The sequence below is a fragment of the Nyctibius grandis genome, chromosome 2, assembly GCF_013368605.1.
Source record: "Nyctibius grandis isolate bNycGra1 chromosome 2, bNycGra1.pri, whole genome shotgun sequence".
In the NCBI taxonomy this organism is placed as follows: Eukaryota; Metazoa; Chordata; class Aves; order Nyctibiiformes; family Nyctibiidae; genus Nyctibius; species Nyctibius grandis.
The window spans coordinates 123,464,276-123,488,228 of NC_090659.1; the positions used below are offsets into that span (position 1 = coordinate 123,464,276).

A 23,953-nucleotide genomic window follows, 5' to 3' on the forward strand; every position below is an offset into this window, starting at 1 on the left:
TGACTGATAACATCTATACTGAAAAATTCTGTCATACATAAAGAAATGAAAAGTAAATTTTTCATTTACAATTTGTCCTTTAAAGATTTTCATTAAAAAAGAAAATAAATGAAAGTAATAGTGGTTGTAAGCCCTACAAGTAGTTTTAATTTTGAAGTACTGTTGCTATAGGCGTTTTAACTTGATCTCTTTATTTGAAAGATAAAGAGATCTAAAGATGCTTACTTTTCTAGAGAAATTTTAAAATAAATATGGTAGAGGAAGAAGTTTGAAACGAGTAAGCTTCTGACATTCCATCTTTAATAGGCTATTTTATATTTGTTTTCTTTTAAAGAAGGGTCTTTTGGAATTATGATGACATATAATGAAGCCTAAACTTAAACTAATACTATCATGGATTTAAAATACATTTGCTACTAAAGTTTAGTGAACAGTAAAATCTGTAAAGAGGGAGAAATTAATGTTAAGAACCTGAAACAAAATTTTACCAATATGACAAATACTGCTTTGGTATGAGTCCATCCTGCAGGAGAAATAGAATATTTTGTACATTTTAGTTTATTCAGCTCATTCAGGACAAAGAGTAGTTTAGTCAAAATTGAAATAAATGTTTTGAGCTGGAAAAGGTAGAGAAGTTATTTTCCTTTTTCAATGTCTGCAGGGGGGGGTGGGGGTGGGAAGAGTTGTGAATGACATCTGTGAGAAACAAGTCAGTTAATGGGAAGAAAAGTTTCTTCTGTTTGGTATATTGCTTTAAAAATAACATATCCTAGTTGGGGGAGTATTTTTAACTAAAACAAAATAATATTCTGAATTTTAACTGAAATCTGTTTTTCATTCAAAATATGATAGTAATTATCAGAGAAAGGGGTAGATGCCCCTTTGATAAGCAAAAAAAGAAGCATCAACTGAATCAGTTTTCACTTAAGAAAAATAATGGAAAAGTATAAATGTGAAAGAAGACCTAGATAGAAGTTATGCACTTAAAAGGTGCAGTGATTTTATTTCAGAAAAGTATGCCCATCCTGGAGGAAGGCACCAGAAACACTTAAGTTAATATAGTTGTTAGAGTGCAAACATGTTTCCTAAAGCGAAATAAAAGATATAAACTGCACATGGCGGGGAGGGAAGAAAAGATTCTCTTTGGATTGAGGAAAGCTATCAACAAAAAGTCAGGAAGTTTAAATGTGGAATTTACCATGTTCACAAGCAAGGTGAGCTTTTAAATCTTACTTGAAAATTTCTTTCTGCAGGTAGATAGGAATTTTCCTCCCTTTATTATCCTGTTGCATTTTAAGGCTCTTTGAAAGACAAAATCTATTCATTGAAATGCTCTGTTGTAAATTTACTGCAACTGTTCTGATTGAAATTAATCAGAGAAAGATATTTTTTAAGGTCTGGGAAGAAACTCTGTAAGCTTCCTTTGTGTTTTCTCTCTGAAATGGTGTGTCTCATAGAGAAGCAAAGTTCGGTGGACGGGTACGCGAACACGTGGCAGGTGGAAATACTCAAGTAATGAAGAAAGTGAGGGCTCGGAGAGTGAAAAAAACTCTGATGAGGAAGAAGAAGAGGAAGAAGAGGAGGAAGAAGAACCTGCACCTGCTGATGACGATGAGCCGTGCAAGAAGTGTGGCCTTCCCAATCACCCTGAGCTGGTAGGCTTTTGGGGAGTGGCTGGAAAGCTGCCTGGTGGGAAAGGACCTGAGGGTGTTGGTCGATGGCAGCTGAATATGAGCCAGCAGTGTGCCCAGGTGGCCGAGAAGGCCACCAGCATCCTGGCTTGTATCAGCACTAGTGAGGCCAGCAGGACTAGGGCAGGGATCGTCCCCCTGTACTTGGCACTGGTGAGGCCACACCTCGAATCCTGTGTCCAGTTTTGGGCCCCTCACTATGAGAAAGACCTTGAGGTGCTGGAGCAAGTCCAGAGAAGGGCAACAAAGGTGGTGAAGAACAAGTGTTATGAGGAGCAGCTGAGGGAACTGGGGTTGTTTAGCCTGGAGAAGAGGAGGCTGAGGGGAGACCTTATCGCTCTCTACAACCATCTGAAAGGAGGGTGTAGCGAGGTGGGGGTCAGTCTCTTCCCCAGGTGTCAAGCGATAGGACGAGAGGAAATGGCCTCAAGTTGCTCCAGGGGAGGTTTAGATTGGATCTCGGGAAAAATGTCTTCACTGAAAGGGTTGTCAAGCATTGGAACAGGCTGCCCAGGGCAGTGGTTGAGTCACCATCCCTGGAGGGATTTCAAAGCCGTGTAGATGTGGTGCTGAGGGACATGGGTTAGTGGTGGCCTTGGCAGTGCTGGGTTAACGGTTGGACTTGATGATCTTAAAGGTCCTTTCCAACCAAAATGATTCCGTGAAAGCTTCTGTTGGCTGTTGTGGCAGATTTGGTGGATTGGCTTTGGTGGTATCTGAAGGTGCATCATCCTTTGGGGTGGCTGTACATAGGAGAATACTCTCCAGGTTTTAGGTGGTAAGCTCATGGCAGTAGATGAGTTTTATAAGGAGGGAAGGTAGTTATTTCTTGTGTTTACCACCTCTGAAATATCTTCTATGAGGTGTAGCACAACTTATCCCATTGAGAATTAATCTGGGTGATGTGTTGAGGTTGTGCCTGCAATCTCAATGAATACAGAGGAGACAACATTTAAAAAAAAACAAACCAGCAGTGCAATGTATGCACTTGTGACATGGTCACAGCTACATAGTGAGCCTCGTTGGATAGAGCTGCACATCACCCTGAGGACTGGGGACAGCAAAATCCCATATGGTAGGAGCACAGGGAGCTTTCGCTATTTCTAGTGTTTATGGTTCTGGGTCATCAGTAGGAGATATCATCATGAATTCCTCTGTTTATCTGGGAATCATGACATGCAGGCCTGCTGTGAATCCATAAAACAAGCATACTCTCAGGTGTGCGACAGAGATCCCAGCGTAGCTGAGACAAAGTTTGACCTTTAGGATGTTCGAGATAAATATTCCAATAGATACTCACACAGCTTATGCCAGCTTTGTTCTCAGATTTAATGGAAAGGGACGTCTCCAGCTTTACCCAGCTAAGTATGAACTCCAGTACTTGCCTAGTTCTGTGTATCTCTAAGAGTCTGCAAGGCTTTGTCTCTGCCGTCCGGGACATAAAATCATCCTGATTGAGGCAAACGCCACGTTTCCTTCACATGGATGTGAGTGCACAGGGAAAACAGTTCACGTCACATCTTGTCCAGATGGAGTTTTCCATTTAGTCCAAGATCTGGAAAGCATTACAAGATTCCACACTATGGGCACACAATCTACATAATCCAGTAGCACTGAGTGCCTGAGAACACATAATAAGAGGAAATCTGGTGTTAAAATGAAACTATGATACATAAACTTCCCCATAAAAACCGCCCCTGGCCCTGGAAACATCTAGTGATAAGTGATACAGGATATTTTTTTTTGTTTTGGCACTGCCTGAAGTATTTATAAAGTGCTTCTGTGTTGGCTGGGGAAATAGTTCTGGAGCTTGTTACATAGTGTGAATGCCAAAAGCTACTTATGATTCATTTTGTTTCCACAGATTTTGTTGTGTGACTCTTGTGACAGTGGATACCACACAGCCTGCCTTCGCCCTCCTTTGATGATAATCCCTGATGGAGAGTGGTTCTGCCCGCCGTGCCAGCATGTATGGTTCCTATTTGACCTCACTGTTCTCCTTTCAGCTTCACTTGCGGTTGTAGATTTGCTGGGAGTTTAACAAGTTCTTTTATCTTTTTTCTATTAAAGAAGCAGACTGTGATGAATGGTAGGGAAGCTGATCTTCCCTCTTGTCCATTAGTAAAACTGAGTTTTGTGAGGTGGTTTTCCTTTTTTCTGCTAGTGATGAATGACTGTGTGTTGCTGACGTGTGGATGGGAATCTCCAACCACACTGGTCTTCTCCCATCTTTGGTTAAATTACCTCAAGACTAACATCGTATTGAAAATATAACGTCTTAGTTTTTCCCAAAGGAAACAGCACGCTGTCATCCTGGAGGGGAAGCAGTAGGCAGCGAGGGATGGCAGCAAAGCAAGCAGCTCTTTCTGAAGTGCTGTTCCTTCTTCGGAGACGTTGGCTTAGAAGCTGGTTAGAGAAAGCTGCTGTTTCTAATGAGTCTCACGGTACAGTTTGCCTCTGCTGGGAAAGCCAGCGTTGTCCTTGTCAAGGCCAGGTTGGACGAGGCTTTGAGCAACCTGGTCTAGTGGAAGGTGTCCCTGCCTGTGGCAGGGGGGTTGGAACTAGATGATCTTTAAGGTCCCTTCCAACCCAAACCATTCTATGATTCTATGTTTCTATGAAGTAATAGACAAGTATGAACACTTTTTTGAAGGTTAGAAGCTGCTTCTGCCAAAAAACCCATAGTGCACATGTCCAGTTTCATTTAATGTACATCTAAAATAGCAAGATTTGCAGGGATGGTGCTTGGGAGGATAAGCTAGAGAGTGTGTGATGCTGTTCTAGTTAAATGAGTGGGGAATCACTTGTGCACATCTTCAGAATAATCTGCCTGATCCCAAACCCCTTCCTTGCTTTTAGAAAAAGTCTTTGCCAGAAGGGCTGTTGCCCTGCAAAAAGCTACCCGCACTGGCCGTGGCACGGTACGGCTGTATCGAGCAGTGATTTGTAGTTGTCTTCTGAGGAGTATTTTGAAGTAGTGATAATCCTGAATATGTAAGAATGTTTTCTTTACACAATTTGGGATTGCAGCTTGCAGCTAGAGCATCTCCTTGCTCTGTTGCTGTTTAGTAATTTTTAATATGAAAAAATGAGAGATTTGTAAAAGCGTGAAGATCCTTGGAAACAGTACGATGAGGGTGTTAACACAGAACACGGCACAATTTGTCCATAAAAAGTCATTTTTACATATGGCTCCTTGAGTATTAAGTTCTAAGATATGGAACATTTGGTAAGAAAATGGTCCTGAAGTGTATCTCTACTTTTTACTGCGGTGTCCACAGGCTTGTGTGTTCTCCAAAGATTAAGATAAGGGACAAGCAGGTATCACCGTGTGTGTGCACACTCAGCTTTGTGTATGTACGCTCTGTGTGTCGATGAAATCCTCAGGTTTCTCTGAGACAAAGTTGTAAATACCAGCAAAAATGTGGTACTAATTCAGACATATGTTTACTCTAAACACCTTTAATACTTGCTTTAGGCAGATCGCTCCCTGTGGTAAATGCCAGTTACTGGGAGGATGCATCTTTATAGCAGTTCATGGTGAAGCACGTGTGTTTTAGGAAGAAGCTCTTTGTTGTAAAGCCTTATTCATCAAAGAGGAGCCTTCGGTGTAGCAAGGCACTCGCCCTTCTTCCAGATAAATACAGAAATAGTGAATGAAGTGTATGAACATCAGATCAACATGAAAACAGTTGGTTATGAAAGAAACTAATATTGTGTTTCATTCCCTTAGAAATTACTCTGTGAGAAATTAGAAGAACAATTACAAGATCTGGATGTTGTCTTAAAAAAGAAGGAGCGTGCAGAACGCAGGTACTACTGTTTGGTTGCGTTCACAGCAAGCTGCTATACAGAGGGTAGTAATAATTGAGCAAACATTAAATAACAGGGGACTGGGGAGGAAAGTAGTGACGAGACTGGGAATTGGTAAGACCAGTTTTGACTTCCCACTGATTAGAGAGGTGATGTAGTGCTGGGAGACCTTGCAAGAAGGGAGAAAAAGTCCAATAATTGGAAAAGAGAAGCAAATATTTCTGTGTTAAACTTTTGTCAAGGTGCCTGAACACAAATTTGGATTTCCCATACCAGTAGTTAAATGGTTTTCAGCACTGGTTCAGTTGCATGTGTTAGTAATCAGCTGTGTGTAGAGTTCCTGCTGGAAGCAGGGTTAAGTCCTGACTTTGTTACAAAGGTCGTCCAGATTAACGTGGTTTTTGAGTCTTGTTGCTTTAGATTCTGTTAAACTTTGCTGAATTTACAAGATTATGCAATTGTTGCAGTGCAGTGGATTAGCTGAATTACAACTTTGAGTGAATTTTTGTGTCTACCACTGCCGTTATCAAAGGCTAAATGCAAACCTGCATTTATGAACAACATCCTTAATATTTGGAACATCCTATCTGAAGTTTTCAGACCTGAAAATGAGGGACATGAAACACAGTCTGCATAATTTATACCTTTTAGGACATATGTTGAGTACTTTTATGAGTGAGCTCAGCTTACACACAGGCTCCATCTGTGCAGGAGTATCAGACACAAAGGAACAGTGTCTGCTTTGCTTTATGGTGGGAAGACTCATTACTAGTGAACAATATTTTTGGACCTACTTTGGTACATATTCTGCTGGCAAACATTCCATGGAATGCAAACTTTTTCCAGTCTGCCTTGCTTCCTTGAAATCACTAGCGTTGCATAAATATATGATCTTTTAACGGTGACAGGAGAGCATACAACTGATCTTATAGCACTTTTCAGTGTCTGAAACAGATGTTTAACACTGTTTTGCAATCTGATCCTCATACCAAATGAACGTAATGTTTTCTATTGTATATTATAAGACTGATTTTTTTTTTTTAAAAATTTTTTTTTTGAAGTCTCTTGAGAAAAGAGCTTGGATTATAAAAGATTTCATGATACAATAGTCGAATATTGAAGTCTGTCAACTTAATGGTGGTATATTTTAGCAAATTGTAAGGTAAAAAGGCTGAAGAATTATAATGCTAGAAGAAATGATAGTCCTTATTACAGCTTGATGTAAAAGTTAAAGCAGGCTGGTGGTTTGGGGCACAGAAATATTTTAGTGTAATGTTTCTGTAAAATCACAGTACATGTTGTCTGTCTTTTTGGCAAAGAGAAGAAAACCAACTGTCTCATCATGGGCACACACACTTCATAGGTTCTTTGAACCAGTGTTGTTATTGTGCTTTTTGAGCTTGTGATGCTGTCGTGCTCTTTCAATTATTCTGGAGCTTTCAGGAATCTGACTGAAATTGATTCAGCTGCTCAGCTGTATTCTTGCACATCCCCGAAGCGTTATGTCACGGATTTTTTAAATGAAAACTTTAGGTTTCACGTTGACTTACAAATACATAGATCAAAGTCATACCTTTTTGGGGTTTTTTTCTGTTCATGAATCCAAAGTTCTACCACAACAACCCAGCTGAATTTCTCATGTACGTGCTAACTTCTATAATCATGTCTTACCACCAGCTCAGAGGGAGCGTACACTAAAGCTTTTATGGATGCCCCTTTTCGTTCATGTTAGAGACTCTCAGACTTCTTGATAGAAAATCCCTCTGGGAACTACTTGTCTGCTTCTCCCAGGCCACATCAGGTGGAGTACTTGCTCTCATGCACACTTTCATGACTTCCTTGTAGCAACTTTTGCAGCTGCTTACATGAGAGAAAATGTTTTCTGGATTAATCTAGGAAGAGTTTATAACCAGTCAGTGTTTGTCTGCATCCTGACGTTGGAGACCTGTTGGTTGAAGTGTTGAGCTTCTGTGTGCTACATACTAATAAGGAAGGCATTTGATACTTCATTTTGCATTTCAAGACCTTTACCTCAGCAGGATTGGCTTGTTTCATTTGCTCCTTTCTTAAGCAGTGTGTACTCAAGCCAGAGAGAAGAGAAGCAGGTCTCAAAAACCTCACTGATTGTGTTTAAAACCAGCTGAATTTTTCTTATCTCTCATGTCTCTTGAAGTTTTGCATTACAAGAAATGAGAAGTGGAGGAAACTATCAAAGACACTTGCTGAGTACTAAAATGTTTAGATTTCTGGTTCCTTTCTCATTTTAGCAATTGTATTCCTTGTCTTAAGATGTTATTTCAATTCATTTTCAAGAATGTAGTGATTTTGCACAGTGTATGACAAAATTTTTCCTCATCCAACCAATCTTGTGGTGCTCGAATGATGAAGATTTCTTTTCATCTATCAGTTTGGAGAACTGACATGAGGAGACAAAACCAATTACTTTTATACACAGCCAGAAATTTCAATTTAGATATAATGATACTGAGTTGTCAAAGTTCATGGTCTTCTTGGCTGTAAAACAACCTAAAATCTAGTTTTATTCTTTGTCAGTATTACTTTAGGAACTGTGTTTGTTCATGTTATTTAAGAAAATGGTTGATGAGAAGCTCAACATGAGCTGGCAACATGCGCTTGCAGCCCAGAAAGCCAGTTGTATCCTGGGCTGCATCAAAAGAAGCGTGGCCAGCAGGGTGAGGGAGGGGATTCTGCCCCTCTGCTCCACTCTTGTGATACCCCACCTGCAGTGCTGCGTCCAGCTCTGGGACCCCCAACAGAAGAAGGACATGGAGCTGTTGGAGCGAGTCCAGAGGAGGCCACAAAGATGATCAGAGGGCTGGAGCACCTCTCCTGTGAAGAGAGGCTGAGAGAAACAAAATTTTTACACAGATGCCTCTATTTGCAAAAAAATAATGCACACATGAAGTAAACGTAGCTAAAATTAATTTGCATCTTGGGCATTTGTGCACATGTCTAGATAACTCGTGTACATGATGTTGTGACTCAAGTGTAATGTGGTATGTGCTCATACGACCACTCACTGTAACTTCAGAATTGTGATTCTGGTTGATTGAGACTCTCTAGCTCAGAAATCCAGAAGAGGTTATCATTGGTTCATGCATGATTTCATTTCAGCTGTCATGATGCCTCACTGGATCATGAAAGTTGGAGATCTGCTGGCAAATGTCTAGTTCATACCTTGCCCCCCCCCTCCCCAGGATTGTTCTTCAGCGTGTATGGTCTAAAATACTGTTGTTCAAAATAATTTTAAAGTGGGTAGAGATGTGGCTTGCTTAGAGTCCTTGCAGAGCCCAATACATGCCGCCAGCTTTCTTTGATATCTTCGTTTATTTAAATTATTCCTTGTTTTCCTAGAAAAAGGCTAGTAAGGACCCATGGTGATGGCAGTTTGGTAACTCACTTCGGTCTGTTTTAGTACCTGGCTGTTCTTCCTGACAGACTGCTTTTCTGAAAGCTCAGTTCAGTAGCCTGAAGATCAGCGTGCAGTGCTGTTTGATGTGCTAGGTTATCCAAGGCATCTCCACGGACAGACATGGCAAGACCTACAGGAGACTTGTGTCGTTTGAGAGCTGCAAGTAGAGGCCAGGAGCCAGCATTGTGCCCAGGGCAATTCAGCTGACACAGGATGGTAGTGTTGAGGCAAGCTAAGTCTAAACTGTATTTTACTTACTTTGATTTAATCCTGTATTGTGGACAAGGAGGACAGCCTACTTCTCCTTAGCGTCTTTCCTGTATTTGAGTACTATTTGAGTACTATTCTCTCTCTCATCTTTGGTCTAATGTTCTCTAGACCCATCTACTCTATTTTTTCTCACCAGGGCATGTCTGCTGCACTCCAGTAACTCCTACTGACTTGCTCCAAACTCTTTAGCTGGATCACATCTTTGTCACAGTACGTGTGGCACCCAGGTGGCACCAAGTACTCCAGTTAGGTGTGAACAGGGCTGACGACCATGGAGGCTTCCTTCAGTTCTCCTGTTCACACGTCCATCTGTCATCAGAGAGCTTGACACTGTTGATCTTTGTTGGTGCTGTTCTCTGGCAAAGAATTGCTACGTAGGCAGTTATTTACTCCCTGGTGTTTCTAGAGTTGATTGTTCCTGCCTGGGTCTAAACTCTGGCACTTGTCCTTTTTGGATTGCATCCCATCTTTGCGTAATTTTTTCAGTTCAGTGTGATTTTTGAATTCCCATTTTATCTTTCAGCGCCTCCAAGGTTGGTGATAGTTATGGATCTGACAGCATAATCTTGATCACAACGTTATTATTTTTCAGTTGTTTTTTAATTGCTTTTTACACCCCGATTCAATCATTGCTGTGGTCCTTGCAATCTTCAAGTACTGTTGTTTGTCAGAACTCTTTAGGAATCTCTTACATTATGCACGCAGGGAAATGTAATCATGTGAGATTTAGCACATAATTCCAACTAAAATAACTGTGTTCAGTTGAAGCATCCTCTTGAGATGCTTCTGCCTAGTGATAGTAAGAGCTTCAAACAGTGCTAATTACAGCATTATTTAGATATCTGCAGTCTTTCTGTAAGCTTATTTTCTTTTTTCTCTCCTAAAGAAAAGAGCGATTGGTGTATGTGGGTATCAGTATTGAGAACATCATTCCACCGCAGGTAAGTTACTGTGTCTATGTTGTGTTATTGTTTTATTTTCCAAATGTCTGGGGGAAGAAGTTTCTCAGTGGTGTGTTACAAGTGCTAGTAGTGTCTTGGAAAGAAAAATATCAACCTATATGCGGGTCAGAAATAATTCTAGACCCTTCGTTTTAGACTGAGATTGAATTCAGAAGAGAAACCAAGGGAGCTTTATAGTGTTTATTAGAGCCAACGGGTCGCAGAGTCACCTTCCTCTCCTTGTTACCCTTGGGTTTTGAGCAGAGCACTCTCACCATTCTGTAGGTTATAAAGAAGCAATTCAGTTTAACTCTGGTGTCTGCTGTGTAGTTATCTAGGTCTGAGCTAATTGTCATAGCTTTCCTTTGGAACTGATGGCAACAAATGTTTTTGGCTTATGAGTTGGGGGGGAATATGTAGTATCCAGTAGAAGTATTAAATTTGCCTCCAACAAATGTATATTGAAGTCACATGTGGCTAAAAACTATAAATATTTAGTGTTTTATTAACAGATGTTTTTATACGGATTCCCTTTACAGAAGAGGAAAAACGTTTTTGCTCATGTTGAGAACGGCCTCTTCTCACTTCTTAACTACATTTTAAAGTGATTCCTTTGAAGTCTTAGCCAAATGCCTTTGTCTGAAATTATAATCTGTTCCTTGCATAAGAGTTTAATATTAAACTTTTGTTTGTTTTAAACATCGACTTTCCACTCTTGACTGTAATAAAGCCAACTTTCTCCCTGCCTCTGGAGAGCAGAAAAATGATAACAGCTTTTACAAACTTGCAGAAGAGTCTCTGGCTGGGAGCAAATATTTGAGAAATTCAGCCTGGGGGCAGATATTTTTTTTTTTTTTAAAATTAATAACTTGGAAACAATGTCATAAAATGAACCTGTACGGAATTTTATTGAAGCTGCACCATGTAAAGGTGTCCCTGTGTAGAGATGGTAGCAACAATTGGTTCAGCTGCTGCATTTACTAGTCGTGGGAGTATCACCTGAGGCATGATCTCAGTGTTGTAGTATAATCACAATGATACTCTTAAACTCTGTATTTGTGAAATTATGTAGCCAGTAAGGGCAATATGTACAAGTGTTCATGTGAACTCTGCTGTAGCAAGTCATTATATTAGAAGCCAATATGTGGTGTTGGGCATACGAGCTTTCTAGATCGTGTAAGTATCTGTATCATATGAGTTCAAACATAATGAGTGTGGAGGGAGAGGGGAGATAAAGCTTTTTGACACTTCTGTCTTCTGTGAACAGGAGCCAGAAATACCTGAAGGTCAGGAAGAAAAGAAGAAAGATTCCAAAAAGCCAAAATCAAAGCTGCTTGAAAGGAGGTCTACCAGAACCCGCAAGTGCATAAGCTACAGGTCGGCAGCTTGTTTAAATAGCTTGTAAAGCAAAGAAAAGTCATCCTGTCATTTTCTTAAGCAGCTCGCCACTTCTCATGCACACTTTTACATTTAAAAGAGAGGCCCAACTAAAGTGTCTTTGTTCCTCTGAATACTGGTTGTGCTTGATGGTTGTAATAGCACATGAGGGGGTATAGTGAAGAGATGATGCATTTCTTCGCAGAAAGAGTTGTCAAGCATTGGAACAGGCTGCCCAGGCCAGTGGTGGAGTCCCCATCCCTGGAGGGATTGAAAAGGCGTGTAGATGTGGTGCTGAGGGACATGGTTTAGTGGTGGGCTTGGCAGTGCCGGGTTAACGGTTGGACTTGATGATCTTAAAGGTCCTTTTCAACCAAAACGATTCTGTGATAAAAAAAATAAAATGTATGTGGTATTTTGTTCAGGAATACTGGAGAAGGTTTTGATCTTACTGCAGTTTCTGGAGTAAGTTAGAGCAGGTGAATCATACCTCTTCTTTCTCTTGAAAGGCAGATTTATACTTTCGTCTAAGGGCCTTAAATTCCACCCTCTCTTTTTGACCCCTTACTGCTCCTTTACATGAAAAGGGCGTGAAACTTAAAATGCAGTTATGATAGAGGACGTGTAAAAATGGTCTGTAAGTCTGCAGAGAAATTGTGATTATAAAAATGCAATTAATAAATTAAAATTCCGAGATGTTTAGACTCTGTGCATTCTGAAAGTAGAACAGGTCACTAAAGTTTCCAAAATTCAGCATGATCTTAATATTATCTTTTGTTGTCAGTGTATTACCAAGGTGTTTTCTAAACTATTTTCTAAATAATACCTTGAGATGCTCTGTGTCCTCTTCAGTCCACCAGGCAAGCAGGCTGCCTTTTGGGATTAGAGAACAATGTGGTTGCCTGAGAGTTTGTGGTTTTTTGTCCCAGCTGCATTAGGAATATATATATAAAAAAAAAGTATTACCTTTCCTGTACTTGCTCCATGTAGACCTTTATCATCAAAAATTAGAACATTACAACTTTTAAAACCTTCCAACAATAACCATGATTAAACTGGTTGGTCTGGTTTTGCTCTTGAGAAGAGGCATGGCGTTTGTATACGCTGAGTTTTCCAGCCTGTTCAGAAAACTCAGTCTGACCTTGCTTAGCTGTTCATTTTCAGTAGCTTTTTAAATGAAGAGCAGAAGCCACACTAACGAAAATGCCATTGCTGCTCTGGGAAATTAAGTGTTTCTGTAAGGAACATTATGCCACAGGCAAGATGATATAGATTTGCTATTATGTTCATGACAGGTCAGGCAGCATCTGACCAGGAGGAAAAAAAAAACCCTTGCTTGTAGGGTATCTGGCACGACTTCAGCAGGACACGTGTTGTGCAAAGACAATAATTTTTATTGGAAATAATGTTTCATATAGTGGTGGTGTGAAAAAAATCAGTCTTCTGATAAAAAATGATGAGTCTTTCTTACAGACTCCATCATACACATAACGTTGAGGTGGTGAAAATATTATATCTGTCAGTGTGTCACTTCAAATTTATATGTCCGTGGTGAAGTGTCCTGCTAGTGTCAGTGAGAATTGTGTATGCTCTCCTTCAGCGGGGGAAAATAAATGCTAAACGTCTTGTTCTGCTTACAGACAAATCTGTATTGTGTGGCATTCTGGTTCTCTAAAGATATGTAATCCCTTTGTATCACCCGAGTCATCTGTTGAGTCCCCTCGTGAAGAGGTTAGCAGAAATGTGCACTAGGAATAAGGCAGCAGCAGAAGAAATTGTTTGGAAAAAATGAAAAAGAAATTATGTATGAAAAAATGTCCACCTAATGGACGAGCAGCTGTCAGCTCATGTTGGAGCTCAAGTTGTTTGTTAGCAGTGATTTGAAAGCGTTAACGGATTTCTCATATTTTAAAGAGGAGGATTTTTTTAGCCATGAGGAGGGAAAATAGTGTTTGAGTCATGTGGAACTAATCTTATTGATGGAATAATTTCAGAGTTACTTCCGTGTTGTGTAAAGCTGCCTTGAACGTGACATGCAGTTGTTCTTAAGGAATACAGAGAGACCAGAAATCCATCACCTCCTTTTGAAAGGAGAAAGTGTTTTATGCTTATTATTGGAATACACAGTAATATTAGATCTATTCTTTTCTTGTTCTGCTGGAGGTTACTATGGAGGACCAAGATAAATATAACTGTAATCTTTCTTTTGGGACTGAGAAACTGAATCTTTGATGAAAGTGTTGTCCAATTGTTAGTTTGTATTGAAAAAAATACCAAAAAAAATAATTTTTTAAAAATAATAAGTAGTAAAACTTGTATCTAATTAAAATGTCTTTCCTGTATAGTTAATAAAATTTCTACTTTTGCATGTATCTCAAGGCATCTATTTAGCGATACAGGTAACAATCTTTTTTTATGGGATTTGAATTCATAACTGCAGAAACAAACTGAAGTCACCTACGTGAAAGGACTGGATCCTTTTTCCCCTGTTTGCTGTCCCCTTTAAATGAGTTACTCGGCGTGCAGATATTTATGCAGTTTTATAGAAGCTGCTGCGGGACAAACGTACTCAAATATTTTGCTTTTGTTTGTCCTCTTTAGTTATGTACCATTACATTACAGCTCATTGGTATATAACTACAAAGAACTGTGTACAGTGTGTTTTATCTGTTCAGCTTAGGATGTTGTGGATCCATAAAGTATAATTCCCGTGAGCTTTAGAGGAGAAAGAAGCTATCTGAAATAGGTTTTCAAGGAAAATTTAGACAGGATGAGTAATTTTACTTTGACTTTAATAGGTGCTTTTCAGAAAGTCTGTTTTGCAGATTGGTAGTGTGTATGTCATCTAATAAAAGGTGTTGAAAAAATGACACGTATTTTGTGTGAAGAATGCCACTGATACCATCTTAAAGAACTTTCAAATTATACGTTGTGAAATTCAGTGGTATGTCATGTAAAATGAAAGTGTTTTTCTGTTCACATAAATCAATGGTAAGACAGCCAGGCAATGGTAAATAATGTGCTAGCAAGGAGAAATAAGAAACACGCCTTTTAAAAATGGCTATTTTATCATCAATCCGGCCCGTTATCTTTGTTATTTTATTATATCCCAGCCCATTGTCTGTGCAGTGTGATTTCTTGGAGCAGTTTTAGATTTTGAGGTATGTTTTCATAATATAATTTAATTAGGGTTCACTTCAAAGTGGTAAATGAAAGCTGTTACTTTTAGGTTTGATGAATTTGATGAGGCAATTGATGAGGCAATTGAAGATGATATCAAGGAGGCTGATGGAGGAGGTATGTTTCTGATGTTATTTGTTTTTCATTGCAATGATGAGAAGAAGATTGAGAACAAATTTCTTTTTATATGAGAAGCAACAAATATAATCCTCTCCCTTAAACTTTATTGTTTACAGTTTTTACTGCTGTATTTTTGGAATCAAACTATATAATTTCCTTTGGGAATGGCCATCCCAGGCTGCCAAAAAGTATTTGGGCTTGATAGTTAAATCCAGCTTGTACGTGTTTTGATATATGAATGCAATGAATAAGCATGATAAGAAAACTCTTAAAATTAATTTGCTGAGTTTTAGATTTGAGATTGGAATGGCAGCTAGCGCTATTGACATTTATCCCCTGTAAAAACTGGGCTCATAAATTGGTCCGCAGTTGTACCCCCTAAGGACTGGGTCTACAAAGTCATCTTAAAAATATTAATCTGGATCTATAAGTACTTCTCAGTTGAACATGAATAAAGTGAAATTATGTTCTTTGCCTGTTAAGGCAACATAGGGGACCAAAAGAGAGATCTTCAACAGTATCTGAGAGATGTGGATGGGTTTGTGCTTCTGCATCACCTTGACTTGGCTGGAGAAAACCACCATGAAAAGTTATCCCTCAGTGGTTTGGTCTGTGGCATCTCCATAAAGACACCAGTTTTCAGAAGCTCGGTGGATGTATACAGGGAATCTGAAAATCGTGTGTCTGGGGGTGTGTAACACAGGACCCAGATAATAAACATAACTAAGTCTCAACAGTAAGCCCACCTTTTCAGAAACTCCACTCCCTGGCCAAACAACAACTTAAGCACTTCATCTCCCAAGAAGGATATTCAGCATTATGAAGAAAATGTATTTTCTGATATATGCCCTACTCAAAAGGCACTAGTGTTGGTAGTAACGTGGGTTGGGGTTGAGTATCAGAATGCTGACACTTACCTGCTGTCTTCTGCATGGACCTCAGTGTTTCCAAGTGACCGCAGCTAGGGCTGTGTGTGCCAGGAACAAGGCTCCAGGCAGAGTCCTGCATGACAAAACAGCATTCTGCTTTACAGAAAATGAACTGAAGCTAGAGGCATGGAAGAAAGATATGTGTAAAGCTAAACAAAAAATAAACTTACTCTTTTTTCCCCTTTCTATCACTGAATTCAGGCATTGGCAGAGGCAAAGACATGTCTAATATCACAGGTCACCGTGGAAAAGACATTTCCACAATCCTAGAAGAAGAAAGGAAAGAAAACAAGCGACCACAAAGGGCTGCTGCAGCACGACGCAAGAAACGACGGCGACTGAATGACTTGGATAGTGACAGTAATCTGGATGAAGAAGAGAGTGAGGATGAATTCAAGATCAGTGATGGGTAGGTCTGCAATCTAACTTCCACCGCAAGTCACAGACCGCTACAGGCTTCTGTGACTCTGCAGTGCCCCTGAAATGATCATTAGGAGCACGTGCCCAGTGCTGGAACAGCACTGCAGAGTGCCAGCAAGAGCCCTCCTGGCCTCGGGGAAGGCCATTGTGCTGGAAAAACTGCACTCCAGATCCATGTGCTGAAATCATCTGGTTTGTATTTTAAGCAAAACATGTTCTGGAAATGTTACTGGTATGTTTGAGGCTACACTGTGGGGTTCTGTACATGGTTATGTTAGTGAAGGAGCCAGACGGGCTCAGTTCTCCAACTGATGTGACTGTCTAGCAGAAATCCTTAACAAAGATGTAGCTTAAATGAGGGTGGTTGTTTCCTTTTGAAAATACATCCTGTTTTGTGGGATTTTTATTGGGCCTGATTGTCATTTAGAAATTGGAAGAGTAAAATGTCTCCATTTAGAGTACATAAAACTTGACGTGCAGGTTTTGAAATCAGTTCTTGATTTCTGCTCTCAGGGAGATAGAGTTTGAAAACAGCCAAAGAAGTGGTTTATACCATAGAAAACAAATCTGTGTCATGTGAAGCTTTACATGCTAAATGAGTATTGCTCTGGCTAACTGAAACTCTTTCCATGGAATTTCTCATCGTTCAGTCTGGGGAATTCCTAACGTAAAAAAAAAATTATACTACTTTTAGACGTCCTTTGTGCATCAATGAAGAAACATAATGGAGCATGAGGTCTAGGCTCTTCACCATCAACATTTAAAGCTTTACACCAGCCACTGAGACAATTTACTAAGTGTGTGGATAATCTGTACAACATAGATGCACATTTTGAGCTTTGTATTCACCTGTGACCATGCTGAGGACATTTCAGTGGCTAAATGTGCTGGAAATTTCCAATCAATGAGCGTAGCTTGTGGCAGCCTCACAGAATTAATAGTGCATTGATCTGTTAAAGTGTGCTCCTGCATTTTCAACTCCATCCTCTGCTGAATGCCTTCTGGATGTTACACTGGAATTGACATTCAGCTGGCGGCCAAATGCAAGTGACTGTGTACCTTCAGTGCTCGATGGTTTTCAAAAAACCATTGGCTTTTTGAAATGATGGGAGCGTCACAAGCTGAGAAGTTTGAGATGCATGTTTTGCATGAGAGCAACAATTCTGTGTTAAGACACGATATTCTAATCCTCAGAAATGGTGTAGGACAGTGCTTGGTTCGTAAGGTGGAGGTCATCTCTGCCTGAATGTGGTGGGTGTGTTTTTCCCTTCCACAGGTGATGCTCACCCATAGTTACTGCTATGCAGATGTTACGCGGCGGTGTAAAATATTGAACACTCTAGAATCTGTCCTGTGTAAATGTCACCTGTAGTGTTTATATTCACCTGCTGTTCTGATCTCCTGTGTAATGCACTGTAAAGCTATATCCCAAGTATACAACTGAAACCTGATGTCAGTGGTGGCAGTTTGCTCTCTCTGGATCTTTGCTCTGCATTATTACTATAAAATTTGTGCGTTTTTTTTGTGTAAGTGCCATGGTCTAGTTGACAGGGTGGTGTCAGGGCAACGGTTGGGCTCAGTGATTCCAGAGGTCTCTTCCAACCTGATTCTGTGATTCTGTGATCCTTTGTTTCCTATATCTATCTCTGTTGTCTGTGGTCTCTCTTTGAACAGATCTCAGGACGAGTTTGTTATATCAGAGGAAAATCTGGATGAAAGTGAAGATGACCCACCATCAAACGAAGACAGTGATTCAGAGTTCTGTGCCCGCATATCCAGGCGACACCTCTCCAGGCCCATGAGGCAAAGCAGGCGGTTACGAAGGAAAACAGTCAAGAAAAAATATTCTGAAGATGATGAAGATGAAGACTCTGAAGACAATTCAAGCAGAGAATCTGGTGAGTATGAGAGACTTAAATATACTAAACAGTCTGTGCAGGAGAGAGGAAGAGTGGAAGTCTCCTGTCACAACTGACACTAACTTGTTTGGTTGCGTTGGTCAATTCAGATGTCATCTTTGCTGTAAAGCAGTTTGCTACTTGTTCTGCTGTGAATATTCTGCAGGAAACTAGTACTGAGTACAAGGTTTTTGGCATTTTAAGTAAATATGTATTTAAATGAATGCTCATGTTACGATTCAACAAGGCACCTTGGTGGACAGTTTCAGCTATTTTATATCTTCCTGTTTGGAACATGATTGCAGGGAAGGCAAAGGATGGAGGCAAAAATGTGCTGCTTTATAGCTACTTGAAGACCTTCCAAGTACCTTTGAAAAAGCTGCTGAAAGAAACATTTTTCCCTCACTTTGTATGGAAGGAAATTCCTTCAGTTGCACGGCATTCTGTTCTCTGGCAGGCTTGAAAGCAAACAGTAACACCTTGAATCTCTCTCCTATGATTATCCTTTTTGATCTTTGGTAACTGAAGGCTCTTGCATCACAGGAGAACCTAATAATTCACTTTACTTGTCCTTCAACGAGTTCATTTTCTGTTTGCAGTTTGAAGTGTGAGAATAGCACCTATGCAATACTTAAACCTTTTCATGATTAGCATCTCTTTCTCTGAAGACTGTCCTCCTTGTTTCTGCTTCATTTGAGACCTTGTCCTATAAAGGGCCATATATATAAGCACTTATTTTTACTTATCTTTATTGTGAATTTAAGGTACTAAGTACACTGGAGTGTGAACTTATTGCACCGTGTGTTACTTTTCCAGTGTTGTATCTGTAGGTCTAGAATATAGATGATGAATATGTTGGAGTAAGTTGCTTTGAAGTACTGGTTTCCAAAAGGAGGGTTGATGCATGGATGGATGAAGATAGCTATTTGCACTTAAAATAGTTGCTGTCTCCCTGTCCTGAATGCATCCTTGCACTAATCATAAGCTGTTACCAATGAAGATACTGGCAGAAGTCTGAAGAGATTGCTCCTCTATTCTATAATGCACAGGAGCAACTATTTGTTTCCTGGTGGGCACACATCTATGATAAAATCAGCTGATTCCCAGTATCATCCCATATATATCTAAGAGTACAGTTTTAACTGTGTGTTTCTCTCTTTTACCCCCGTTATTGTCCCTCAGGATCCTGCTTTAAGCCTACTTTGAGCTAAGGAAATAAGGTACCCTGCGATTGGCTTTGTTTTCAGTATCCTGAGATGGAGTTTCTTTCTGCAGGTGGTTGTTCTTGTTGACTTGCTCTGATTCTTTCTCTAGTATTTTAGGAAGTAAAGAGGATGCCACTTTGATCTGTGACTCCTGTCAATCACTAACTTAGGAACAGCACGTGACATGCATAGAAACGTATCTTGGGATAGTTGTTCTGGCCCAGCTCAGTGAAAAAGCAGCTAAAATTGATTCAAGGCTATTTTCAGCTGATGTAAATAAATTTAATTCTTAAAGCACTAGCTGCAGTAGACTGGTGCAGGAAGAACTCTCAATGATGGTAAGTTTCTTCTGTGCAGTTTCTGTTTTAAGCAGACTTATGATCGAGTGAGACTGATTTTTTGTTGTTAATTTAAATTCTATAACTCAGATCTTACCTGGAGTTCCATCTTGACAGTGGTTTTTCATCCACCTGTTCTTAAAAGTGTTCGAGTCAAGTACAATTTATTTAAATTTTAAACACAGAAAGGACTTTCCAGTGTCAGTGGTAACATGCATTCATTAAGCAATTCAGTAAGGCTGTTTGAACTGTCAGGAATTGTAGAGGAGGCATCTTTGGCACCAGTAGAGATGAGGGAACAAAAACACTGGAAGGAAACCTTCTTCTGGAGGAGTTTGAGGGAGACAGGAAGAAGGTTTGTGGGAAGATTTTAAAATGAAGCAATTCTACGCTGATGAGGAATGGGGGAGCTGACGCATAAGCCTGGAACGGGTCAGGGTAATGAGGCATGATGGTTGAGACTCTCCTGTGCTGGAAAAGTGCTTGATTTTATTGGTGCTAATCTACAGCTTATAAAAATTGTGCAATTTTCCTTTAATGGAATAACGCACATCATTGTTCTCTTCTGTACAGAGAGTGATGACTACACAGATTATAGTGATGACGATTACCTGGAAACTAGGAGGAGAAGATCAAGGCGGAATCAGAAGCGACAAGTTAATTATAAGGAAGATTCAGAAAGTGATGGCTCCCAGAAAAGTGTCCGATATGGGAAGGAGTTAAGAAGAGTTCATAAACGTAGGCTCTCCACTTCAGATAGCGAAGGTAAAATAAACACTCCACCGTTTGCAGGAGCTGGTATATGTCAGCATTAGCACGAAGAGAAAACTGTACATAACTCAGAGATTTCGGAGAGTTTCCTTCATGTTTCTCAGAAACTGTTTCCTTCTGAAACAGTCCGCTGGTACTTTATGATGCGCTGTTACAGTCACTTCTCAAAGTCATCATTGTCCCTAATCCAGGTCCTCATTTACCGTGTCTGGCACGGAGTGCTGGGATTCCAAAATCAGCACTAATGTAACTGTTTCATCATTCTTCTGTTAAGAGGTCACAAAGCTTTGTCCCACGAGTCTTTAAAGATCCCCTGTTATAAGACAAAGGGTCTTACTTCTGGTGCCCTGATTGTATTTGTGCTGGTGGTTAAGACTCGTTCAGTCTCCCGTTTGAAGGAGCTGTGATCAGTACAGAGGAAGCCTGCTCTCAGTAACGTCAGTCACGCCATGAGCGACTGGGGTGCATTTTGGTGTAAAATTAGCTTTTACAAAAGCAGCCGCTGACTCTGGGTGCTTTGCATTCTGGGCACCCAGCGTATGAGACCTCAGGTCTGGCTTTCAGAGACGCTGAGCGGTACGGGTTGCAATGGATGCCAGGCTGGGGGAAGAGTGGTTAGAAAGCGGCCCGGCAGAAGGAGACCTGGGGGTGCTGATTGACAGCTGGCTAAACATGAGCCAGCAGTGTGCCCAGGTGGCCAAGAAGGCCAATGGCATCCTGGCCTCTATTAGGAATAGTGTAGCCAGCCGGTCTAGGGAAGTGATTGTCCTTCTGTACTCGGCACTGGTGAGGCCGCATCTTGAGTACTGTGTCCAGTTCTGGGCCCCGCACTTCAAGAAAGATGTTGAGGTGTTGGAGCAAGTCCAGAGGAGGGCGACCAAGCTGGTGAAGGGTCTGGAGGGTCTGACCTCCGAGAAACGGCTGAGGGAGCTGGGGTTGTTTAGCCTGGAGAAGAGGAGGCTCAGAGGTGACCTTAGTGCAGTCTCCAACTACCTGAAGGGAGGTTGTAGTGAAGTGGGAGTGGGCCTCTTCTCCCAGGCAACTAGCGATAGGACAAGAGGACACAGCCTCAAGCTTTGCCAGGGGAGGTTCAGGTTGGACATTAGGAAGCATTTCTTCTCAGAAAGGGTTATTAGACATTGGAAGGGGCTGCCCAGGGAGGTGGTGGAGTCACCATCTCTGGAGGTGTTTAAGAAAAGACTGGACACGGCACTTAGTGCCATGGTCTAGTCGACATGGTGGTGTCAGGGCAACGGTTGGACTCGATGATCCCAGAGGTCTCTTCCAGCCTGATTGATTCTGTGAAATCGGCTGTGCTTGGCAGGCCGAGCACCTCTGATTTGTAGGTAAGTTTTGGAAGTGCTGGCCTGAGTTTACACAGTGTTAGAGGATCCTCTTAGATGCAGGGAAACAAGTACGTAATGCAGCCGTATAGTATCTCGAAAACTTGATCTTACACTTTGATACACTCTGTTCCCAGAAGTACGATGTGTAGGCTCTCTGCTAGCAATCTGCTGTATGGTGGCTGAGTTTTTTGCTGCCTGCACTTGTGACTTTAAACAGTGCTTGATTGTCTTTTCTCCATGAAATCCCATTTCCTCAGGTATTTTTGGTACTGACTTTTTGCATCTTAAAATCGGTACCATTTAGTACCATTCCAGTACTCTCACAGTTCCCACAGTGTGTTATATAAAATAGGTAACAGCGTTACTGGAAATGTAATAATGTTGAAAATGCAGAATTCTGACAAGAGTCTCCATCAACTTGAAGCTACATTAAATAACACCCTTTAAAATGATAATTCACATGCATTTCTAATGGAAATCACAAGGAGACAGCAAATGGTGTTTGCCATTTAATTTTTCACTCTCCGTCTTTTCTCACCTACGCCATCAAAGGTCAGTGGAAAGGCTCAGTGTGTAGGCAATATTCCAGTTTGCCATAAAAAAAGGCCTCCCTTTAGGGCAGCAAACTTCAGGTGACAGGCAGTGTTCATACGCTTCGGAAGAAGTTGTATATAATTCGTGGATGGCGAGGCTATAGTACAGTTGTGGGTGTGTGTATATATATATATATATATATATATCTCTTTTTATGATAGTGCAGCCATTATTTGGGCTTTCAGTTTCTGGGTGCTGTGAGATTAGGGATACGGTCCTGCGTTATTCCTGGCATGCAGTTCTCACTTGTAGAGGGGAACACACCTGCCTCCAAAGCCTCTGGTATTCCTCAGATTGGAAACAGAATATCAACAAATTGTTGGTCTTTGCTACTTGAGGAGTTCATTTAAAATGTAAAAAGATTGCAAGCGTTTTGATGTGGTTGGGGAACCTGCGGACGGAGACGGAAATGTGTGTGTTGAGAGAGAGTTGGCTCTTTAATGGGTGTGAAAGATAAAAAATAAAGTGTAATTGTTTTGTTGCACTCAGATTTGCTAATGGCTTTAAGTCTGCTGCTTATTCCAGAGAGCTACACATCTAAGAACTCTGAAGATGATGAATCCACAAAGGAGTCAAAGCGATTGATTCGGAAACGTCGGCGAAGTACAGACGACTACTCTGAGGAAGAAGGAGAGGATGAGGAAGATGAAGGGAGGCCTGTCCGCAAACGGCTGAATCGAATCGAGACAGACGACGAAGATGCCAACTGCGAAAACGCTAACGATGACGCAGAAAACCCCGCTCCTGCAAATAAGCTGCCAGCACCACAAGCTCCTCAAGACAACACCAAGAAGCACTGCTACCGGATAGAAAGCGATGAAGAAGATGACTTTGATAACGTAGGAAAAGTAGAGAGCCCTTTGGACTACAGCCTGGTGGACTTGCCTTCCACCAACGGACAGAGCCCAGGTAAAACCATTGAGAACTTGATTGGCAAGCCAAGCGAGAAGACCCAGGCCCCCAAGGACAGCACAGCCGGCGCCAGCCTGGCGCCCAACGGCACGGGGAGCGGGCAGGAAGCAGTAGGGCCTGAGGAAGATGAAGACGAACTTTTGAGAGTGACTGACCTTGTTGATTACGTCTGTAACAGTGAACAGTTATAAGACTTCCATTTTTGTGCTAATTTATTCCACGGTAGCTCATACCAGCGGGCCAGTTATTAAAAGCTGTTTTATTTTTCCTAGAAAATTCTCCACTACAGTATCACTTTTTAGAAGCAAGAATTTCACCAGTCCTGCAGTCTTTCTGTGAAGTGACCAGTTTTGAACTTTGAAGATGAATTGCTGTAAATTCCCTCTCTTACCCCCCCCTTCTCCTTCCAAGTCCATGGTCCTGGGTAATTTCACTCACAAAAACCTTATAACAACAAGAGATTTGTATATTTTTGACTTTATATTTCCTGAGTGCGTACAAATTTGTGGAAATGGGTGGCCTAAGAAAGCATTCCAAATCGGTCAGGGCCCAAACCGGAACTGGGGTGGGTTTGGCGCAAGGGGTGGGGCGGGGGGGATGCAGAAGCACTTGTGCTTTAGCTTTTTCATATGAGATATATATTATATTTAAATGTTCACGACTTAGATTACAACTTAACAGACAGTTAAAAAAAAATTAATGTCTGTACTGTCGC

The 23,953-nt window shown here is 40.9% G+C and overlaps 1 protein-coding gene across 1 annotated transcript in view; it reads left to right on the forward strand.

Annotated features, from left to right (window-relative positions):
• The window catches only part of RSF1 (remodeling and spacing factor 1), a 64,312-nt gene extending 40,593 nt beyond the window's left edge, over positions 1-23,719 (forward strand). Inside the window, exons 7-16 of the mRNA XM_068424249.1 lie at positions 1,458-1,655; positions 3,556-3,660; positions 5,425-5,504; positions 10,094-10,148; positions 11,416-11,525; positions 14,755-14,822; positions 15,956-16,163; positions 17,849-18,072; positions 20,189-20,380; positions 22,852-23,719. Of these exons, the coding sequence (XP_068280350.1) occupies positions 1,458-1,655; positions 3,556-3,660; positions 5,425-5,504; positions 10,094-10,148; positions 11,416-11,525; positions 14,755-14,822; positions 15,956-16,163; positions 17,849-18,072; positions 20,189-20,380; positions 22,852-23,429 (1,818 nt within the window). The 3' untranslated portion in view covers positions 23,430-23,719. The remainder of the gene's footprint in view (positions 1-1,457; positions 1,656-3,555; positions 3,661-5,424; positions 5,505-10,093; positions 10,149-11,415; positions 11,526-14,754; positions 14,823-15,955; positions 16,164-17,848; positions 18,073-20,188; positions 20,381-22,851) is intronic.
• Positions 23,720-23,953: the final 234 nt, after the last annotated feature.